Source organism: Nerophis lumbriciformis, linkage group LG30 (genome assembly GCF_033978685.3).
Source record: "Nerophis lumbriciformis linkage group LG30, RoL_Nlum_v2.1, whole genome shotgun sequence".
Lineage (NCBI taxonomy): Eukaryota > Metazoa > Chordata > Actinopteri > Syngnathiformes > Syngnathidae > Nerophis > Nerophis lumbriciformis.
Window position 1 is genome coordinate 12,443,424 of NC_084577.2, and position 20,627 is coordinate 12,464,050.

Consider the following 20,627-nt stretch of genomic DNA (forward strand, 5'->3'; position numbering starts at 1 on the left):
AAGTTTAAATGAATTTAAACTTAAAAAAAAGAATATTTAATTGTTTTTAACTTTAATACAATGAAAACATTAGTATCATTACAAAGGGGACGGCGTGGCGAAGTTGGTAGAGTGGCCGTGTCAGCAATCGGAGTGTTGCTGGTTACTGGGGTTCATATCCCACCTTCTACCATCCTAGTCACGTCCGTTGTGTCCTTGGGCAAGACACTTCACCCCTTGCTCCTGATGGCTGCTGGTTAGCGCCTTGCATGGCAGCTCCCGCCATCAGTGTGTGAATGTGTGTGTGAATGGGTGAATGTGGTAATACTGTCAAAAGCGCTTTGAGTACCTTGAAGGTAGAAAAGCGCTATACAAGTATAAATGATAAATAAATGATAACCCATTTATCATTTATTTATCATTACTGCTTCTTATTAAAATGTTATCTGATTCTGTAAGTGAAAATATATTAGCTCAGAATGTTTTATATACTGCAGTAATGTACTTTTACCAACACGCCATAATATAATTTTTTTATTGCAAAAAAAAAAAAGGAGCTCAACCTATAGTTTGTGGACCTCTGGGGTCCCTCAACTGCATTATAAGAATCCCTGTTGTACTGGTGGACTGACTCCAAACTTGACCTGAGGTATTGTCTTTACTCGTTTTCCTGTTATGTCTCCCTGTAGCCAAGAATTCATTGGTGAAGACACCAACAGTTTTCCGGTTGTTGAGGACCAGGAGGAAGAGGAACCTTTAAAAAAACCAAAGGTTAGTGACTAAAGAATATTGGCCTTGAGTATAAATATTTTTTGGACATGTTTGAAACACAAGCTACAGTCACTGATTGGTTTACATATATTGTGAAAGTGACCATTTAAAAGTACCAGTGTTGGGAGACACAGAGTTACAAAATAGTGGTGTAATTATTGATACGTTATTTTTAGGAGTGTAACGATATGTCAATATGGCCAACTATCACAACTATTTCAGTTTGAGATCCGAAAACAAATGTCAACAAAGCACATGTACTGTACATAGTACGACACACAAAACTTAAGACTTGATCAAGCCTTTTGTAACGTTCCACGTAACAAAATAAATATGTATGATTTGTGCTGATATTATATCGGGTCAATATCGGTATCAGCTAATACTGAAGGCCCCAATATCAGTATTGTATCAGAGGTGAAAAAGTTGTATCCAAAGTTGTAGTACAGGGTACTCGGCTATAAACAAGAACAGTAGTTTTAGTCCACATCACTTCTATTTTCTTAAAAAAAAAAAAAAAAGGTTAAAAAACTGAGTGGCTCAAACCTTCGTTATCTGTCATCTGTGCCGGTGTGCTCGAGAGACACACTCATTTAAAGGCGTGACTCTTTAACGTGCACCTCTGTGCAGAAAGCATCGTAAACATTACAATACCGTACATGTCATTCAGGGGGCGCTCCTTTGTTAGTGTTTAGATGTAATGTACCAGTACTAAAACAGTGTCATTGTTTTTGCGCTATTTCTGTTTATGTTGCAAAAAACTTTAAATTTGTTTGTTTCACTCCAATCTCAGCATCGTGATATCAATATATTATCTTTATCAAAAGCCATTTATTGTAGATCCTTATTGTATTGCATCTGAAGGTACCCTGTTATTCCCATTTTAATCTTATAGTGTCAAATGGCCGGCTCTAGGCAGGCATATACGAGGAGGCAGTCAGAAATGTGAAGGGAGCTTCATGTGTACATGCTCCAGGATTTTTTTTCTTTTTTTCAGCGCTAATACAGTAGTAACATTGCCTTCTTCATTAAATTTGCTTGTTAGTTACAGTAAAGGCCTGATTTACTAAGATCCAAATACCACGCATTAAATAGCATGAGCAATCTATAAAATAGCGTGTATTAATAGTGGGCGCGTTGCGGGTGATTTATTAAGACTGTGTACAATTGTAAAGTGATCAGACAGCCTTATTTAAATGAGGACAATGGAGACACTCATTTACTGCACATTCATGTTATCATGCTCCTACCTGTGGTGTTTTTTTATGTTTTCAAACATGCAGGAGACATCTACTTTTTATGGGCACTTTAGAAGCAGTCGTGCAGTGCATCTACATTGACACCATTTTTCTTTTTTCTTTTACCGCTGAAGGTGCATGGGAGGGAGGCTGCACTTACTCCGCTCAACACGCAGCAATGCATACTTCAAGAATTTTTTTTTTCAATTTTAAGAAATATTTTAATGTTATATATTCTATGTGGAAAAAAACAAAAGTTATTTAAAAATACTAAAGTACACCAAAACGCATCAATTGAATTTGTTTTAATCAGCCTTTTAGGTCCTCTAGCAACTATAAAATTATAAAATAATTTTGCTGAATAGACATTTTTTTTGTTTCTGACACGTATGATGGAGGATTGTGGTCTGTCCATTGTGTGTCTGTGCAGCACAGGCACTGATCCTTCAGCCGCGTATGGAACTGTCAGTTTGTACAATTACTAAATAAAATGCGAAATAGTGCTGGCAAAAAGGTGACGAGTGTTGATAAATCACATTGAGCGTGATAATTATATTCGCATTTTCTCCTCCCAATATTGTGGGCGTTTTGATGATCAGCTTATACTGTATTTTGCAGACGCAAAATGGATTGTACGCCTTATTCTGCTCACTTAACAGACACAATGCTTTTTGCACACGTTTAGTAGATCAGCTTTGCGTCTGCTATCAGGTTTGCACGTGTTTTAGTACACGCAAACCTTTAGTAAATCAGGACCTACTGTATGTGTCCACCTCCAACCTGGAGAAGAGGATTGTACTTTGTCAGGCCTCTACCTTCACACCTGTACAACTTGGGTGTCGCATCTGAAGACTAAGTTAACCACAATAAGGCGTCAATCTCTCTGGAGGGAAACTAGAAAATAAAAGTAAAATAAATATGCTTCATCCACATTTTATCAACCATCACAATATTTATCTTAACTTGATGGCCTAATTCATAAACTGAATTTAACCTTTAGTAGGACTTCACACACACAATAGTCAATATTTACAAAATTCAATCAATCTTCTCAAACTAGTATATCATCAGGTCAGCGGAATCACGCCTCAAAGTTTTTGTATTCTCACACACAGAGAGAAAATTAACAGCACTGACTAGACTCGTATTGTCAAAGTAATGTTTTTTTTCAAGTTGTGTTTTACTGTACCAACTAACAGGGAGTCAACAGTTCCCCTGTTCTTTTAAATTGTATTTTTTTTCATTGTGTTCTCTGACCAGTAAGCATGTCGACAATTGCAGCGTGAGGAAGTTCAGTTTGTATATTAACGGACAGAAAGCAAAGCATGTAGACAATTAGAGTATGGGGAAGTTTTACATTGATGCATATGGTAGCCTACATATTTGTTTCCTTACTGTTTAAGCAGGAATAGCACCTGTAGCTCTTTTCGACAGAACACCTGAAGCGGCAAATACCATATTTTTCGGAGTATAAGTCGCACCGGAGTATAAGTCGCACCTGCCGAAAATGCATAATAAAGAAGGAAAAAAACATATATAAGTCGCACTGGAGCCCGGCCAAACTATGGAAAAAACTGCGACTTATAGTCCGAAAAATACGGTACACACAGCTTTAACTTACAGTTGGGAGAAGATGATATCATACGAGTGTTGTAGCGTGTCCCTTTTTCAACAGATTTCTACGCTGCTTGTCAACTTGCCATCAATACATTTTGTGGGTGTGTTAAAATGTACTTTCTCAACTTCAAACATTTTGATTTGAGGGGGAAATACATTTATTTGAGGGGGCTCTGCCCCCTCTTGCCTCTAGGTAGAGCCCGTTGTGTCTTTATGTGTTGGGTGCTGGCAGGGATCATTGTGTTAACCCTATACTACCTCCATATTCATTGTTGGTACACAAATATTTTGTGCTTTCTTGGGATTTTATCAATAAGTTGAAGTGAAACTACCATTGTTAATTGGTGTTTTGTCCTTTTTGTGTGTTTCCTAAAGCTTTCTGGAGGATTTAAGGACTCCAACTATTTTGTTTACTTTGACAGTCATCTGGCGATAGATTTCCACAGACAAGGAAAGGATGAGGATGAGGATTCCAAGGGTACCAAAAGGTGTGTTGGTCTTACTTTCCTTTATAGAAATCAGCGATAATTGGACATTTAGTGGTCAAAATTAGATCAGACTTTAAGGCGTAAATGTGCTCAAATAAGTAATGTACTGCCATAACATTGACTTGTACTGCACCACGGACGTGCGGTCAGGGTAAGCAGGTGATAAAAATGTTTTTAAAGATATTGCCAATATAATGTTTTCAGAAACATTTTTTGCACCATGACTTTCTACATTGTACAATCTACAGTGTAATGTATTTAATGTAAGTGTGACATCATTATTCTGAGTCAAAATTAATTGGGATGGAGTATGTGAGCTAGCAAGTGCTTACTGCTCCCATACCATACCACATGTTTTCCATAGAAAAATCCAGCAGATTTTGTTTGAAAAAAATGTATTTACACAAACAAAGTTCAAAATCGCCTCTAAGGTTGTTCTTTATAATCCCAGTCAATGTTAGAAGAAAGCCTTATGTTTGGTAATATAATCAAATAATGTAGATAGTTTTACTCCCTAAAGCTGCACAATGTGGTCAGCATGTTGGCCTCACCGTCAGGAGATCAAAGGTTCAAATATACCTTTAGGCATTTTTGTGTATAGTTTGCATTAGAAATGTCCCGATTGTGGGATTGCATCGGGGGATGATTACATTTCCGGATCCTTTGTTACATATGTGCAGGAACTGCATGAATTCCATAAGGGTGCATGTCTTGCCAGAACACTGGCCTCAAATTTAAAAGAAAGCTGTAACGAACACATCATGTACCCATGGTGCGGAGTCGCTTTCAAGATACTAATCCTCACCACAATTAGATAAGGAATTGCTAAGCATGCTACACACACACACACACACACACACACACACACACTATTCAGAATGACACAAGAAGCTAATCGCTAAAGCTTCAATGTAAAGTAGGGGTAATCGATCAACATGTCGATACTATCGATACCTAGTGTGGCATCAGTATAACAATACTAAAGTGATTACATCAGTATTTATCTTTTTCCTATTATTATAAAATATGTTGGGTCCTTTTTGTTAATGTTTACAAACTCAAGGAATAAGTCTCTGGATACAGAAAGGCTTTGAGGGCAAAACCCAAATGACTTAAATGGGAGCCAATAGCAGTTTTTGTTTAGTTATTGTGTATTATCCACTTTGTTTTTGTTTTTTACCATTTTGTATTATTCAATACCACAAATACATCTGATTTACAAAAATACTACAAAATTGTAAATTTGATAAGAGACCCTTTATAAAAATGTGTTATTGTGTTTACTTTTTATTTTGCATGTTTTCTCCAGGTTTTCTGTGAATATTTCGGATTTCCGCCGTGTCGCCAAAAGATGTGTGTCTGGTCAAATTAGTGCTAATTAGTGCTAACATTTCGCACACCGCTAATGCCCTCCATTCCACTCCCCCACACACCCACTCTCCACCGCAACTATAAATGGGATCATTTGTCTAAAGCATTATTATAAGTACACCTCTGCATAACATTGTATCCTTATTAACATTAAAGAAAACAAAATGAGACAAAATAAATATGGATCAACTTACAACAAAGAATAACTTTATTAACATTTTCCTTTAGTCTGTAAATTAAAAGTTTTAAAGTGCATCAATATGCCTCTCCGCCATCACACCACTCCACTATTTGGGAAGGACTGGGTTAATTACAGACTAATTTGACAGTGAATGTGTGTATGTGAGTGTCAATAGTCTAGTCTTGACATATGTGCCCTGTGATTGGCTGGCAACAAGTCACGTTTCATACACAGTCTAATCCTCTTACTTTATGCATATCAACTTAAACATGACCGCACTAAAGTGACCACTAAGCTTTTTACATTATGTGTGAGTGCACCCTTAAATCCTGTATCACTGACCGTGAGAATTGTGGTTATCAAAACAACCTCTGTTGAATATTTTGTCGGATCTCCTTACCACTCCCTGCAGTCAAGATGAGCCTGGACACGGCTCCTTTTGTAAGGAACCCATCCAGGGCACGGATGGTGCTATGGGCTCAGAAGCCAAACAGGTCAAGGAAGAAGAGAGGCCTTCCAAACAATTTGGGGAATTGACCTGTTCTCATGGCCACAATACCAAATCGCCAAATCAACAGGTAGTGTACATGCATTACATATTATTGGCATCATGTTTCCATGTTCACTCGAGTTTACCTGAATTGTAACTTGAATGTTAGTTGACAATTAGTTTTGTCCTTTCTTGGGTCTTGAAGACACAAGTGTTTATGGACTGCCACACTTGCGTTTGCCCTGACAATCAGCATGCATGCCTTGCAGTCCATGTCAAAGTGAAGGATGAGGGGAATGTGGCTGCCAAGAGGTTTGTTGGTCTCATGTCGTTTATGAAACGGTGACTATGATCTGAGGTATTATTTATAAAACCCAGACTGTCATTTTTTCAAATCTTTCTAAGCAAACTAACAATACTCTTTTATGAGGTTTGTAATTGCAATCTTGTCTCGTTTACTAAAATCATCTGTTATATTCATACATTTCTCCCTTTTCCATGCAGCCGTGATAAAGAGGAGCCAAGTAAAGCACATGGAGTGAGTGGCTGTATTAGACTGTCATATATTGTTACACGCAACTAAAATATAAACGCAAAATTTAAGTTTTTGCTCCCCTCTTTTATGATTGTTTGTATGTGCGACTGAGGGTGTGCCCCGCCGCTCACCCCAAGTCAACTGGGATAGGGTCTAGTTCACCCTGAATGAATGAAAATGCATCTGTGTTATCTATAACATAAGACTACCTATACAATTGCTGGGTTTCATATGACGTCACGTCCACTTTGTTTCGTCGCGGCGTTATGCACTTGGAGGGCAAAAAAGCTTGAGCCTAGAAATAAATCAAGAGGAAAACACGTCGGTAAGTGAAGAGTTTGTGCTGAAAATGCAGATTTGCTGTGCTGTTCCAAGCTTTTGAATCAAGAGAGATAGCAAAGAGTTTTTAATAGAGTCCGGAAAAAAATGGTTCATAAAGAGAAATAAAGTCTGGGAAATTACAAAAGAGCATAGAGGGAAATGGCTCTCCAACATGTCGCTAATTTCATCTTGTCGGAACATGCTCTTCGTCAAAGGTTTGTCTGAACATTTGATTTGTTTGAGAAACTTTCTGTGATGCAGTTGGGTTTGTTTTTTTACTACATAGGTAGTGTTTGAGAGTAGAACTAAGTGTAAACTAAGGACAAGAGATCACATTAATTTGTGTTCTTTTAAGTTATGTTATGGTTGCTATACCTAAATATAACTGAAGACATCTGGTTCTGGAAATAAAAGTTATGTAAAGTCCTAGTAAAAAATACTGTGATTAGTGACCCAATCGACAGTATTTTCTTTGTCAATTTTCATAACAGAAACTGAAACTTAAAGTTGTTATTGTACAGGAAAGCTAAGTTTTTTTATTCGACTTGGATGCCTTTATAGTGTCTTTGGTGCTGTTTGTTAGCATCAGTAAAATATCCTTAATAGTATTAACAAACTAGATTAATAGATCCCTCATAGGCTCAACAGCATACTGAATCTTGATATCGCTAAATATTGTTGGAAACCAAACATTGCTGAACAACAGCAATATAGCTATATAATGAGACAAAACATGAACTTCACACTATTAAAACAATTGCGGACATGAAAGTAGATGACAGCCTTTGTAATAGGAAATCAACTGAAAAAACTAAAGTTATCCTTTTTAACATTAGTATCACAATCAGCTCTATGGCACTTGTTAATGTCAATCAAATACGTTACTACCCGATGCACGAATAAGTCCAATATTGTCTTTCACGGATTAACGCTTAATTTGTGGAGCCCTCCAGATGTAAACACATGATGTGCCTCCAATGTTTTCTACTTTAAAATCCTTGTGAGTGTAGAAGAAAGGGTGGTCGAGCAGTAACTTGAACAGTCGACTTCTGTGATGATGAATAGTTCAAATCTTTTCTTAAGAGTTATAAATCCACTCCATCCCATTTCAATATTTTTTCATGACAGCTTGTATACTTGCCTCCAAAATTTTCTAAATACACCCAAATCTGCACTGATGTATATAAATTAATTAGCTTAATGGGACTCTTGCCCTGTGCCTGAAACCCAGAAGTGCCTTACAAGTTATTTCTTTGTGTCCTTAAGCGGTTGGGAGAGGTTTTGGAATCCAGCAATTCTGCTTCTGAATCGGATTCAGATTGTAAAGAAGAGGAGGATAATGACACTGAAACTTCCAAAAGGTTTGTTGTTCTTGCAATTAATGAATAGACGATGATGAGATTTGTCATACCACTAAAGTGACCAAAGCCGCTGTTTGAAGTTATCACTGCTGCATGTGTTTACACTTACACTGACACAATGCTCTTGATATTGTTTGTCAACTGAAAAGATTATTATATCTATTTTCTTTTCTCATTATAGCCAAGATGATGATCACCAAGTGGATCAGGAGCATGAACGCAAGCGCGCTGATGCTGTTGAGGACATAGAAGCTAAAGACATGGCCAAAGAGGGGCTTATCCAAAACCTTGGAGTGAGTAGCTGTTCTTATGTTATGTTTCTCACAACCATCTTGATTATTGTATTAATGAAGTCTATCCTCTCGTAACGTTAATGAATCTATTTAATGCCTCATGAGAAGAGTCTGTTACTTCTTTATCCCTCTTCCTAAACACAAATGTAATGAAATATTCCTTTTTACTTTGTCAGGATCTTTTTATCAGTGGATTCTTGAGTGTCATAAGCACCAGGCAAGAAGAATCAGTATCTCATACTCCACCCAGCCTGGTAATGGTAATGGTTGTAGCCTAGTTTATTTCCGACATGCTTAGCAGTTACACCACAGCAACAGGTAGACCCACAGTGTACCCAATGTCATGCATTGGCATTTTACTTGTATATGGTATGTGTTTGCATAACGGGGCAGGTACAGAATTGAGTACTTTTAATAATACCGACCAAATTGCATTCTGACGACCAGGTGCTGATACATCCATCCATCCATTTTCTACCGCTTATTCCCTTTTGGGGTAGCAGGGGGCGCTGGAGCCTATCTCAGCTACAATCGGGCGGAAGGCGGGGTACACCCTGGACAAGTCGCCACCTCATCGCAGGGCCAACACAGATAGACAGACAACATTCACATATAAAATCAAATGGTAGCAATATTCGATACATTTGTTGCAAGTGACGTCACGTCCGTTTGCAGACTTGGCATCGGGTTAAGCACTTGGCGGGCGTATTTACTCGACTACTTTGGTAAATTTGCAACTGTCCATGCTAACAAAGCAAGCATGCCTGATACACAGGTGTCAAAATCAAGGCCTGAGTGTCAGATTATTGAATGTGGCCAGCGAAAGCCTTGCAATTATATGCGCCATAAAAGTATTTTATCTTTTCTTACTAAATTAATTATTTCTTTTCATTTTGACAGCAAAAATACATGTATTGAATGCAATTGCATATATTTTAAACTTTAATATTATCTACTAATGCAACAAATATTATACTATCATATGTTTCAAACTTTTTTATAGTTAAAGCAAAAGTAATAATAAATATCTGCTTGACTTATGATTTCAAAGCAAGTTATCCATCAAATTGTACACTGTAAACATTTAAATAAGAGTTTTACTGTAAAAAAAACAAAACACTAATACCGTTTTTCTATAAAAACACTGTACATTTTATGGCAAAATGGGAAAAAAAATGTTTTAAAAGTGTATGTAAAGAAAATATAAAATCAAATGCATAGGCAATTGTGTAATAATATCATGGGGTGATTACATATACATTTATATTCCTGAATTATAGTTACAAGCAGCCCTGTGATGTGGCCCTCAGTGAAAATGAGTTTAACACCCATGGGCTGGAGTAAGATAGCTTGATGCAAATTCACATTTGACATACATGCTCCTGATTGGCACTTGCAATTTCAACACCTCCAAAATTGGCAATGAGAAAATACAAGTGAGATGCTTCAATCAAATAGCTTGTGTGGGTAGTAGTAAGTTGGGATGGGTACCGAATGGCACAAATGATAGTAACCAGATAAGAAGAAGCTATCAGTGCCTTTTTTGGTGCTGAATGCATGCAGACTAAGCCACCACCTGCAACAGTACTTGTCCAAAATATTGTCTTAAAAATAATTGTAACAAGTAAAGTAGCGTTCTAACAGAAGCAAACAAAGTCTGATGCTCTTTTTAAACTTTTTGCTGACCTTAACATGCCATCATTCCTATTAGCGTCAAAGCGTTAGGCTATATATAAAATGCCTGTGTGTGTGTGTGTGTGTGTGTGTGTGTGTGTGTGTGTGTGTGTGTGTGTGTGTGTGTGTGTGTGTATACGTACACACATATAGGTTTGGGGGGGGGGGGCCCAAAACCCTCAGGGCTCCTGTTCGTCAACACAGTTCAATTATTGTAATGTCTGTCAAGACGCTTTAAGGAGGAGAGGACTTCCATCGACCACTTTATTGAGCAAATATCTTTGTTGTTGGCCGTAACCACATCAAAAACATTTGTACAAAACTTAGATTTAGCAAAACCAGTCATTGTCTGCCGTACAAACCAGGCCAAAACCAACTCTTTGTCATCTGTCATCAATAGCAGCCGCTCGCTCTTTCTCACTTTCGTCGACACATGCACTCATCATGGCACTTCGCCAGTGATGCATTTAAGGTCACATAAAAAGTCAGACAGCTCCAACACCACACATCAAGTTTAAATTCCAGTTCTTTATACTATGACTCCTCAATCAGATGTGTGCTTATTCTACAGTCGTTTAATAAGAATGTTCATTTATAGATATTAATCATGAAATGCTGTTACTTGATTACAGAAATGCAAATAAAAATATATATTATACAGACAGAAAGTTACAGGAATATACACTTTATCCCATGTTTACATCTAATTGTGCAACATGAAAATGTTTTAAGGGGAACTAAATCTGATCTCAGAAAGTGGTACAAATTATTTCCAAAGAAGGCCTCCCACCAGACATACCATACTAGTACACAGCTCATGAAAAACAAAACTTTTTTGTTATTGTCATCGTAAGTGGGCCAAATCACGTATATTTGAAAATAATCTCATGTGAATGATTGCTGTCATTTGATCATAACATTGAGCCATTTAAATTGTAATGATGTCAGGTTTGAGACAGGTGTGCTGCTGGTATGGCCACAGTGCACGTAGATGTTGCTCACATGTGCTCCACTGAATGCTCAGGGATTTTTTGCGTTTGCTCACATTCAGAAAAAATTAAAAGGGAACATTGACATGTACATCAACAATATGATTTGCCTGAGCGGCTGGACAGGACAGATAAAAAAAAAAACACTTCATGGAAAAAGGGCTCAACAAAACTCATTCAAAGCACATTCAACTTAATGCCAATAGACTACTTCCTGACAACAACAACACACCTAAGACAAACTATAATAAATGCGTACTTTTAAATGAGCTTCAGAAGTGTAAGAAAACAAGATATACCAACTTGGCAGCACAGTTATCAGTTTTGAAGGGTAAATTAATAAGAGATTTCATTATTAAACAAATTACCACATGAACACACATAAAAGTGCCAAAAATTAGTCCTGTTGTGGTCTGATGCTGATTACCAGGTACAGATGTGAAAGGTACCATCCCTGTTTGCAACACAGCTTGTGTTCCTTTCTTGTCATATGCTGAATTGAACTCGGGTGGTATTAGTTGCATAGAAGGACTGATTGTTGTAGTGATGCTAGTCTTTGCTTGCAAGTGTCTTTTTAGTTCTCTGTGTGTGGTGTGATTCAAGCTATTTTGTTCTGTGTATGTCCTTAAGCTGTTGAAAAGGTTTTTGGGGCCGTTTTTGGAATCCAGCAATTCTGCTTCTGAGTTGGAGTCAGATGACAAAGACAGGGAGGATAATGACACTGAGGCTTCCAAGAGGTTTGTTCTTCTTGCCATTGATGCAAAAAACTAATCACATTTTTGTACTATTTAAAAAAAATGACACAATTCTCTTGCGAATGCTTATCAACAGTGTTTTGTCCTTTTTTACCAAACCGTTGTAGCCAAGATGACTCAGTAGAGGACCCTTCAAGTGACTATGGGCATGAACACTTGAAGTGCAATGTTGGGAACCTTAAAACCAAACTGGGCAAGGACAAAAAGGAGCCTATCCAAACGCTTACAGTAAGTAGTAGTTATGTTATGTGTTATGGCAACCACCTTAAAGGGGCCATATTATGGCTTTTTGTACCTATTGGTACCTGCTATTGTGTATTTGGTATCTACATAAGTCCCGAAAATTTTAAATCAAACCGTGAAGGCCTTCCTTCATACTTCCGCCAGCTGTTTGAAATCTGCAAAGCTTGTGACGTTTTTCGCACCTATGACGTTATAAATGTACCCAAAGGCCTTTTTTTTAAGGGCTTTACATTTTTAATAACATTGGGTGCCAGTTCTATGATTAACAACATTCCTCCAATAAAATAGATAGCTCTGATTAATTTCTATATTACTTTAAAGAAAATGGGTTTTGTTTAATTAAATTCTACCCAAACATTTGATAAAGTCAAATGCAAATAAAGCAACAAGAAAAGTATACCACACTTCTCTTTTCTAAAGTAAATTTGTACAGCAATAGGGCACCTACATCAACAATATGATTTGCCTAAGTGGTTGAACAGGACAGATTTGAAAGAAAAAAAAGATTTAGGATTTTTTTGAATCGCTTAAGTCACAAATAAGAATCGCAGTTAATTCGAAAATCAATTTTTTTTGACATGCCTAGGCCCTGCGATGAGGTGGCGACTTGTCCAGGGTGTACCCTGCCTTCCGCCCGATTGTAGCTGAGATAGGCTCCAGCGCCCCCCGCGACCCCGAAGGGAATAAGCGGTAGAAAATGGATGGATGGATGGATTGACATGCCTAATACACATGCATCCTCCGCTGTTGCCATTGTCTAATACAATATAGTTAATTGTATTAACTCATAGCAGAGTGCGATCAAAAAGTGCCAACAAGTGAAAAATTAAAGTATGCACTAAAAGCACTTACAAAGGAACACATTCATTGTTCTGCTCACATTATTTATAGGACATATGTCCTTGGCCAAATAACATGTGTTTCTGTCCGTTATTTTGGCTTGTCTTTGAGAGGTGGTCCATCGGTGCACAGTTGATGTTACGGTCGTCTGTATTTTGTGCACCACTCCTTTTGTAGCTGTTTGTCCGGGCTTTGCGCCGGTGGCGGGCGCGATGGTGGTTGAGGAAAGAAGGAAAGTGTTTTTAATGCCTAACTTATCTCCGCAACTCGATAATTTGTTAGGATGTGCACACCAACGCAGTTTTTGCCGTGCAACTCGGTGTGGCATTTGTTGTTGGTTCATTCGTGTGGGAGCATTTCCGGCATTCGGGAAACAAGCGGGAGAGTGCGGTGGTGTTTCGGGGTTCAAAAGCTGGAGCGGGTAACTGTGTGGGAGGGGAGGGCACCGATGTAACTATGCATTTATTTTTACCAATATTTACTGGCTACCTTCAACATCTATGCAAATTGATATTCTTATAGCCAGACCTGTGTGTTTATTTTTGTACCTGATGGTTTCGGCTACAACTGTTGCCTTCCTCAGAGGTTGTCACGTGGTGTTGCTGTGACTTGTCTGGGCAGCTGATTTAAACAGTTTTTGGCACTGTTTTCCTGCTTGTAGTAGCAGGCTGACAGCGCCATCTGCAGTCCAGGCTGACAGCGCCATCTGCAGTCCAACCTCTTTAGGACTGTGTCCCATAAGCAGGAAGATGGCGCCAAAAACTGTTTAAATCAGCTGACTAGACACTTCACAGCAACATCACGAGACAACCTCTGCGGAAGAGAACAGTAGTAACCGAAACGTCAGGTATGGAAATAAACAAACAGGTCTGGCTTTAAGAATAACAAATTGCATTATTATTTGAAGACTAAATGCACCTCTTTGGATTACATTCAACATCTGTTGTCACTCACTCTTATTAGCTCTCACATGAGCCCACTGTCTATCAGTCGCCCTGTGGTGGTTGGCTGACTGTTGGTTATAAACGTGCTCGGTTTGAAATGCAGTTTTTTAAATGTTAATATCACAGACGATCACCCTCATTTAATCGTGGCTGCCAAAATCGTTATCACGATTAAAATTTGAATAATTGTGCAGCCTTAATACTGGTGGAAAAACTAATTAATAAACTTTTTTAGAAACTTCTGTGTATGATCAGCGCACCTAGCAACCAGCATGTAAACAAAGCAAGGAGCTCTGAAACAGTAATAGACTTTAAACATATGAGAACTATAACAAACTCAAAACAAGACATTAACTGACGTGACAGGTCATGGCAACATTTTGAACATTGAACCAACATTACATGTTATGTACCGTAAGGAAGTTTTTTAAATGTAGAAAACAAATCTTAATATGACCCCTTTAATCTTTTTTTATGGATTGTACCCATCCTCTTGCAATGTTAATGTACTTATACAACTAGTGTTACTGATTACTTTATCAGGAGACCTATAGCAGTGGATTTCGGAGTGGAATAGACAGCAAGCTGCTCAGCTTTAAAGGTGTTGAAGACAACGGCATCCTTTCAGAACAGGAGATAGTGTATTACCAGACATTTGCAGAAAAATGTGTTGTAGTATCGGCTCGTTATACTCATTAGTTTTCATTGTTCCAGCTTAGTTATGTGAGTGTTTAAGAGTTGAATCCCCTTACAAGATTAATAAAGAATATTCTCTAAAAGTTTCAGACCCTATCATCACCTTATCTTGGTTTAGATTGGTATTTGCACTAGTTGTTTTGATATTATCATGTGGGCTTGAGGGTCCCTCAGAGTAATAGTCAAACATTCAGTGTGTGTGCACTCAGTACTCACAAAGCAGTGAGGCTGACCGTGCAGAGGAGATGATCGAACAAGAAACGCAAGAGGAGTTCAGGTGGATCAGCAGCTTGAACATATCCAGTTCACAGATCATGTTGCTCTGAGCTCAGTTGGGAAACAAGACAAGCGAGGAAAGGAATTAGGACAGGATAGACTTTTATTTATCCCATAATGGGGGAATTACATAGTTGCAGTGCAGGTTTTTACATACAGTAACAGAAGTAAAGCGTAATGAAAAACTAAAAAAATAATGATATATAATAAATAATAACTGTTACATATTGCTCACTAATATGTATACATAGAAGATAAAATAGCCTTAGTGCTCTTGCACTGTGGATGTAACAGTCTAATGCTGAAGGAGTTACTCAGGACCTCCACGTGCAGTGCATGGGTTGAGATGGATTGGGCATTATGGATTTCAACTTGGTCAGCATTCTTCAGTCAGCCACCTCCTCGATGCTGTCTAGAGGGCAGCCTAGGACGGAGTCTTCTCTCTTAATCAGTTTATTAAGTCTGTTCCTGTCTCTGACCGTGCTGCCCCCACCCCAGCAAACGGCAGCATAGAACACCGCAGAAGCCACCACAGTGTCGTAAAGGTGTGCAGCAGTGACCCGCGCACTCCGAAAGACCTCAGTCTCCTCACTGTACTCAACGCTACATGGTCTTCATGTGGTGGGAGGTCAGGGCAACAGGTCTGAAGTGGTTCGGTTTCTTGGGATGAGGTGTTTTAGGGATTGGAACCACACAAGAGGTCTTCCAGAGTGTAATGGACCACCTGTAATGAGTAGATACTGAAGATAAAATTAAAGGATCAAGCCAGAAGTCATCTTTTTACTTGACAGGAACTTCTGTTGAGTTAAATCAACTTTGATTCAGCCTAATCATCTCCATATGATTTAGATATGTTACTGTGTATACACCTCAGGGTTTAAGAGATCGTGATGCAGATCCAACAGAGATGGCAGGAATGCAAGAGGTATTGGGACAAGACGAGGTGGACGAAGATACAGTGAAAACTCCAAGGGTAAGTTTTTGTCCTACTAAAATTATTTTTAATGGACAAACTATAAATAGATGGGTGTTAAAAACAATAGTGACTGACTACAATATTCATGTCTTGAGCTATATTCGTTTAGTATATTAAATGCAAACTACAGAAAATACATAAGCTTTGCGAAACAATACAGTTTACAATGAAGGTAAAACATTTTGAAAGCTACGATAATATTTAAAAGGGCCAATGTTAGGTCAGGTTATTACACACCATGTAAACATAGTGACTAACTTTAATTGAAATCTAATTTATGAATTGACTTTTTTTATTATTTTTTTTAAATCTATCAGTTGTTTGTAGATATTCCAGATTGGAAAACTGGACTGGAAAGGGATTTTAAAGATGAAGATGACGTTGAGAAGGCTCATACTTCCAAGAGGTTTGCAGTTTTTACCATGTTTACTAACAATGTTCCCTCGCCACTTTGCGGTTCACTTACCCTGGATTTGTGTAACGGCTGCTAAACTGCTCCGATACGGCGGCGGAGCACGTATGTTCCCATTCTAAGTCAACGTGACCGTTTTTTCACCGCCGGTGGACGCCCTGCGCACGGCACCAGCAACGCCGCTGGTAGTCTGAAGCCCTCCACGAAATATATGCAGAGTTTCTTTACGCAGAGCTTATAGTGTTTTAAGAGTATAGGAAAAAAAGGTCTGTAAAAACTGGAGGGCTTATAAAGACACTAAAGGCATATACCATATTTTCCATACTATAAACTGCTAGTTTTTCCCAAGCTTTGAACTCTGCGGCTTATAAAAAGGTGCGGTTAATCTATGGATTTTTCTTTGCTAAATTATGGAATGGATTTAGCAAAGAAATCAAACCATGTACTAAAATGTTTCACTTTAAGAAACTGTTCACACTCAAAGTGCTTACAAAATACAAGGAGGAAGAATCCTGATCCACACCTTGAACCTTATTAAAAAAGGAGAAAATCGTATTATCATAAAGGATGAAAAAAGACAACAACTTTTCTGTTTTGTTTGACCAGCCATTTTACTGCCGTTTTACAGGCCCTGTTTGGAAACAATTAAGAGACGGTATGTAAATAAATATTTACAAAGTCTTTGAGTAAATATCTAATTTCACAATGTGCCGGTATATATCTGCATTTTATAGTCCGGTGCGGATATGAAAAAATATGTTTTTCTTCTAAAATTTAGTCGGTGCGGCTTCTAGACCGATGCAGTTTGTAGTCCAGAAAATATGGTAATGGTAATATAGATCATGAAATTGTGTCCCTGTCGCAGAAATTCACCTCCCACTAGGGGTCTGGAAAATAACCCATCGATAATCGAGGGAACACTGTCATCTTAGAAAATATATACTTGTCAGGCTTGGTTAGGTGTATAGAAAGCAGTGCCTCGCGAGGTCTGCTACCGTTTTACTCTGAAGTGCAACTTGTCTCACTTTTTTTAGTGTGCCAACTTTCACGTGTGTACTAACAATCGAGAAATCAAGAGGAACTAAGATCTCACTTTATTTAAGCTAGGGGTGTTCCAATGCAACTTTTTTACTTGGAATGCAATACCAATATTGGAGTTGAGTATAGGCCGATACTGATATTGATCAAATATCAGCATGAATCATACATACTTTTATTTTGTAGTGTAAAATGTTATAAAAGGCTTGATAATGTGAAATTACTCAGGATAATGGTAGGTCTAAAAATCACTAGACTCTTTATTATTAACCTTCTTGAATTAACTTGTGCGGTCTCTTGTTAAATTGAAGTGGACTCATAATTGTTGTTTTTTTTGGTGACAACTAGTGGCCACAATTATTAAGTAAAGCTAATGACGCAGTAATGACACGTTTGTTCCTGGATATTTTTTTAATACACTTCTGCCTTGGAGACATATCTGTAATATGCAAAAAATATTATTTGGCATTTGTTTGTATTGACAAATGTTGTGTTTTAGAATGCAATATTGTTCATTTAAGGACACTTACTACATATTCATAGCTTGCCTGCTCTTTTGTGCTTAGCTGTTGTGTAGCTGCTAGCTCGTAGTGACATACACCTAAGATGTTAACCACTAAAATACAAGAAAAGACCTTAGAGGACATTTACCTGTTAACTGGTCTTCGAGCTTGCACAAAAAAATGTGCTGCTAGACTGCTTATATCGAAGCGCTTATATCAAAGATTTTAGATGCAAGCTGATATAATATATTTTTCAATGATATCAGACCAATATCCGATAACAATATGGGATTGGGACACCCCAAATGTAAACATCTGTGAAATAGTTGGGAACATTATTAATAATTATTTGTTTTCTTATAATCCATATGAGACTGCACATAATGCTGCCATCCTAGTCCAATATAAAATATTCCTTGCCTTCCATCAGTCTACCCCAGGGCAGCTGTGGCTATAAATGTAGCTTACCACCATCCACGTGTGAATGTGGAGTGAATGAATGATGGGTTCACAGTTCTGTCTCTAAAGCACTTTGAGAGTGTCTAGAAAAGGGCTATATAAATCATCCTTATTATAGTTCCAACAAACTGTTTAATCAGCACTAAACCTAATTCGATACAGACTATTATGTTTTGATATTCTGTAGTATCTGTGCTGACATTAATTCTCCCGCAACTCCCTGTAGCCTACATGACTGTGGGCGTTACTTTTCTGGTGAAATTATGAGCAGTGTCCAGGTGGATCAGTTGTTTGAACGCAGTCAGTCTAGTGGGGTCTCTGACGTCAACCAGCACGAGGCTGAGGAACAGCCTATCAAAACACCCGGAGTGAGTAGTTGTTGACAATTAGTTACTTTGTGGTTTTTGATTGAAATGCATTGCCTTAAATTTGACCTCTGCATTTAATCCATCAGTCACAACCACACTCCATTAGAGCTCCCACTGTAGCCACTGACGAGTTGCCGAGGTATCCATGTCTTCCACCTCTTTTGATTAAGGTAATTCAGCAAGCCCTTCTTTCTCTCTACTTTGTAGAAAGTCATCATGTTTCCTCGCCCTCATAAAATCCTGGTTGATCATAAAAGCTGGATCTGGATGTTGCACACTAATAATTCCTCACCCACATTTATTGATTTTAATGTAGTGTCATTCTCTATACCACAGTGGAACCTGCTTGACTCACTAACTCTATGTTGAATAACTCAAGTAGCGGTCCACTGTGTTAATATTACAAAGTGCCCACTTTGTCAATGTAAACCACTTTTATCAACATACAGTTGAGACCAAAAGGGATCCTTTACATAAAAATTGTTTGAAGTATGTCACGGTGAAGTATCACAGCATATCCCCAAATAACTACTAGTCTAGTTCGGCAGCCCGGTCTGGAGCCGAATGTGACTGTTCAACCTCATTGTTGTGGCCCCTTTCTAAACTTTTTAAAATATAATTTCTGACTCTCTGTGAGCCCATGAAGGTGTACTGGCTAAATCCTGACTGTAGATAGGATAAGCGGGGAAAGCAAGAAAAAGCGGGTGTGAGCGGAGCCTGCGTTTGTGTGTGCTCCATGAAAAATGTGCGATTCCCTTCATAAGTAAGATAACCATAAATAACATCCCCCCCAAAAAGTATTTCCAAATCCCAAATTTTGCTGAAAACAAAAATGTATGGTTCAAATACATTTTCAAAGAACCATTTTCTTAAAAGTAGGCATTTATTGTATAACTAACTTCCTCTTCACTGCAAAATAATCTTCAAAATAAAAGCATGGCAGTATTAAATATATAATATCGTAATGTGGTAGAATGAGATGAGGCAGGATGACTGAGGTAGGGGTGTAACAATACCCCAGGTTTTATTGTTAAAATATATAAACAACAGACACAAATAGGGATGTATACAGAGTACCGGTATTTTTTTGTACCGGTTCCTAATTGAGTCGGTGCTCCTGGAACGTGAAGATTCTGGACTAATCGTACTGCTATCGTACGTATGGTATTTTTAAAAATCCAGCTGACCGTCGTAATTATGACACGCTGTCACGGTCGGTTCAGCTGCCGCTGCATACACATTACAAATCAGCTTGAAATAATTACAGGAAAAATAAATATAAATAATTATAGGAAGCAACACCACACAAAAGTTTAACACCACAGTTCATCTTCAAAAGTCCCCCAAAGTCACGCACACTAATAAGAGTTATAGAGTTTTAAGTGAATGCCACTTAACTCACGACCGCCGCTACCGCATTACATCAACAGTCGTCATTGCGATCCATTAATCCAAAGGTAATAATAACCACTCAAATGAGTGAATAATTTAAGTAATACAACAATCCGTAAAGTTGCTTTGACTCAGGATGAAATCCGCTGACAGGTCCATCGTCGCCGTCTGACGTCACTCCATCACGGAGCGTTTGCGGCGTGGCATTAATAGACACCTTACTTAAATGTGTTTCAGTTAGTTCTGTCTCTTGACTCTACAACTGAACGCTTGAGCATTACACTTGATCTCTTGAGTCTTTTTATTTCTATTGTTCACACAACACAGACACATACATAGGTCGGTAGCTGGCAATTTCCGGTTCGTCACTCAAATATGTGTGCAACATAAACACAAAACTATTTCTATTGTTACAGA

General features: G+C 38.1%; 1 protein-coding gene across 13 annotated transcripts in view; it reads left to right on the plus strand.

Moving 5' to 3' along the window:
- The window catches only part of LOC133572676 (uncharacterized), a 73,223-nt gene that overhangs the window by 37,373 nt on the left and 15,223 nt on the right, over positions 1 to 20,627 (plus strand). For 11 of the 13 annotated variants that reach the window (XR_009810567.1, XM_061925555.1, XM_061925551.1 and 8 more), the window contains 14 exons: positions 669 to 750; positions 3,981 to 4,093; positions 6,058 to 6,223; positions 6,341 to 6,447; positions 6,640 to 6,673; positions 8,258 to 8,352; positions 8,534 to 8,645; positions 8,822 to 8,905; positions 11,939 to 12,045; positions 12,171 to 12,291; positions 15,937 to 16,035; positions 16,356 to 16,444; positions 18,677 to 18,818; positions 18,905 to 18,988. Coding sequence is in view for 12 of the 13 variants with exons in the window: in XM_061925555.1 (XP_061781539.1) it covers positions 669 to 750; positions 3,981 to 4,093; positions 6,058 to 6,223; positions 6,341 to 6,447; positions 6,640 to 6,673; positions 8,258 to 8,352; positions 8,534 to 8,645; positions 8,822 to 8,905; positions 11,939 to 12,045; positions 12,171 to 12,291; positions 15,937 to 16,035; positions 16,356 to 16,444; positions 18,677 to 18,818; positions 18,905 to 18,988 (1,435 nt within the window). In the remaining variant the exon portion in view is untranslated. The remainder of the gene's footprint in view (positions 1 to 668; positions 751 to 3,980; positions 4,094 to 6,057; positions 6,224 to 6,340; positions 6,448 to 6,639; positions 6,674 to 8,257; positions 8,353 to 8,533; positions 8,646 to 8,821; positions 8,906 to 11,938; positions 12,046 to 12,170; positions 12,292 to 15,936; positions 16,036 to 16,355; positions 16,445 to 18,676; positions 18,819 to 18,904; positions 18,989 to 20,627) is intronic. The other 2 variants (XM_061925552.1, XM_061925557.1) reach the window with 2 other exon arrangements.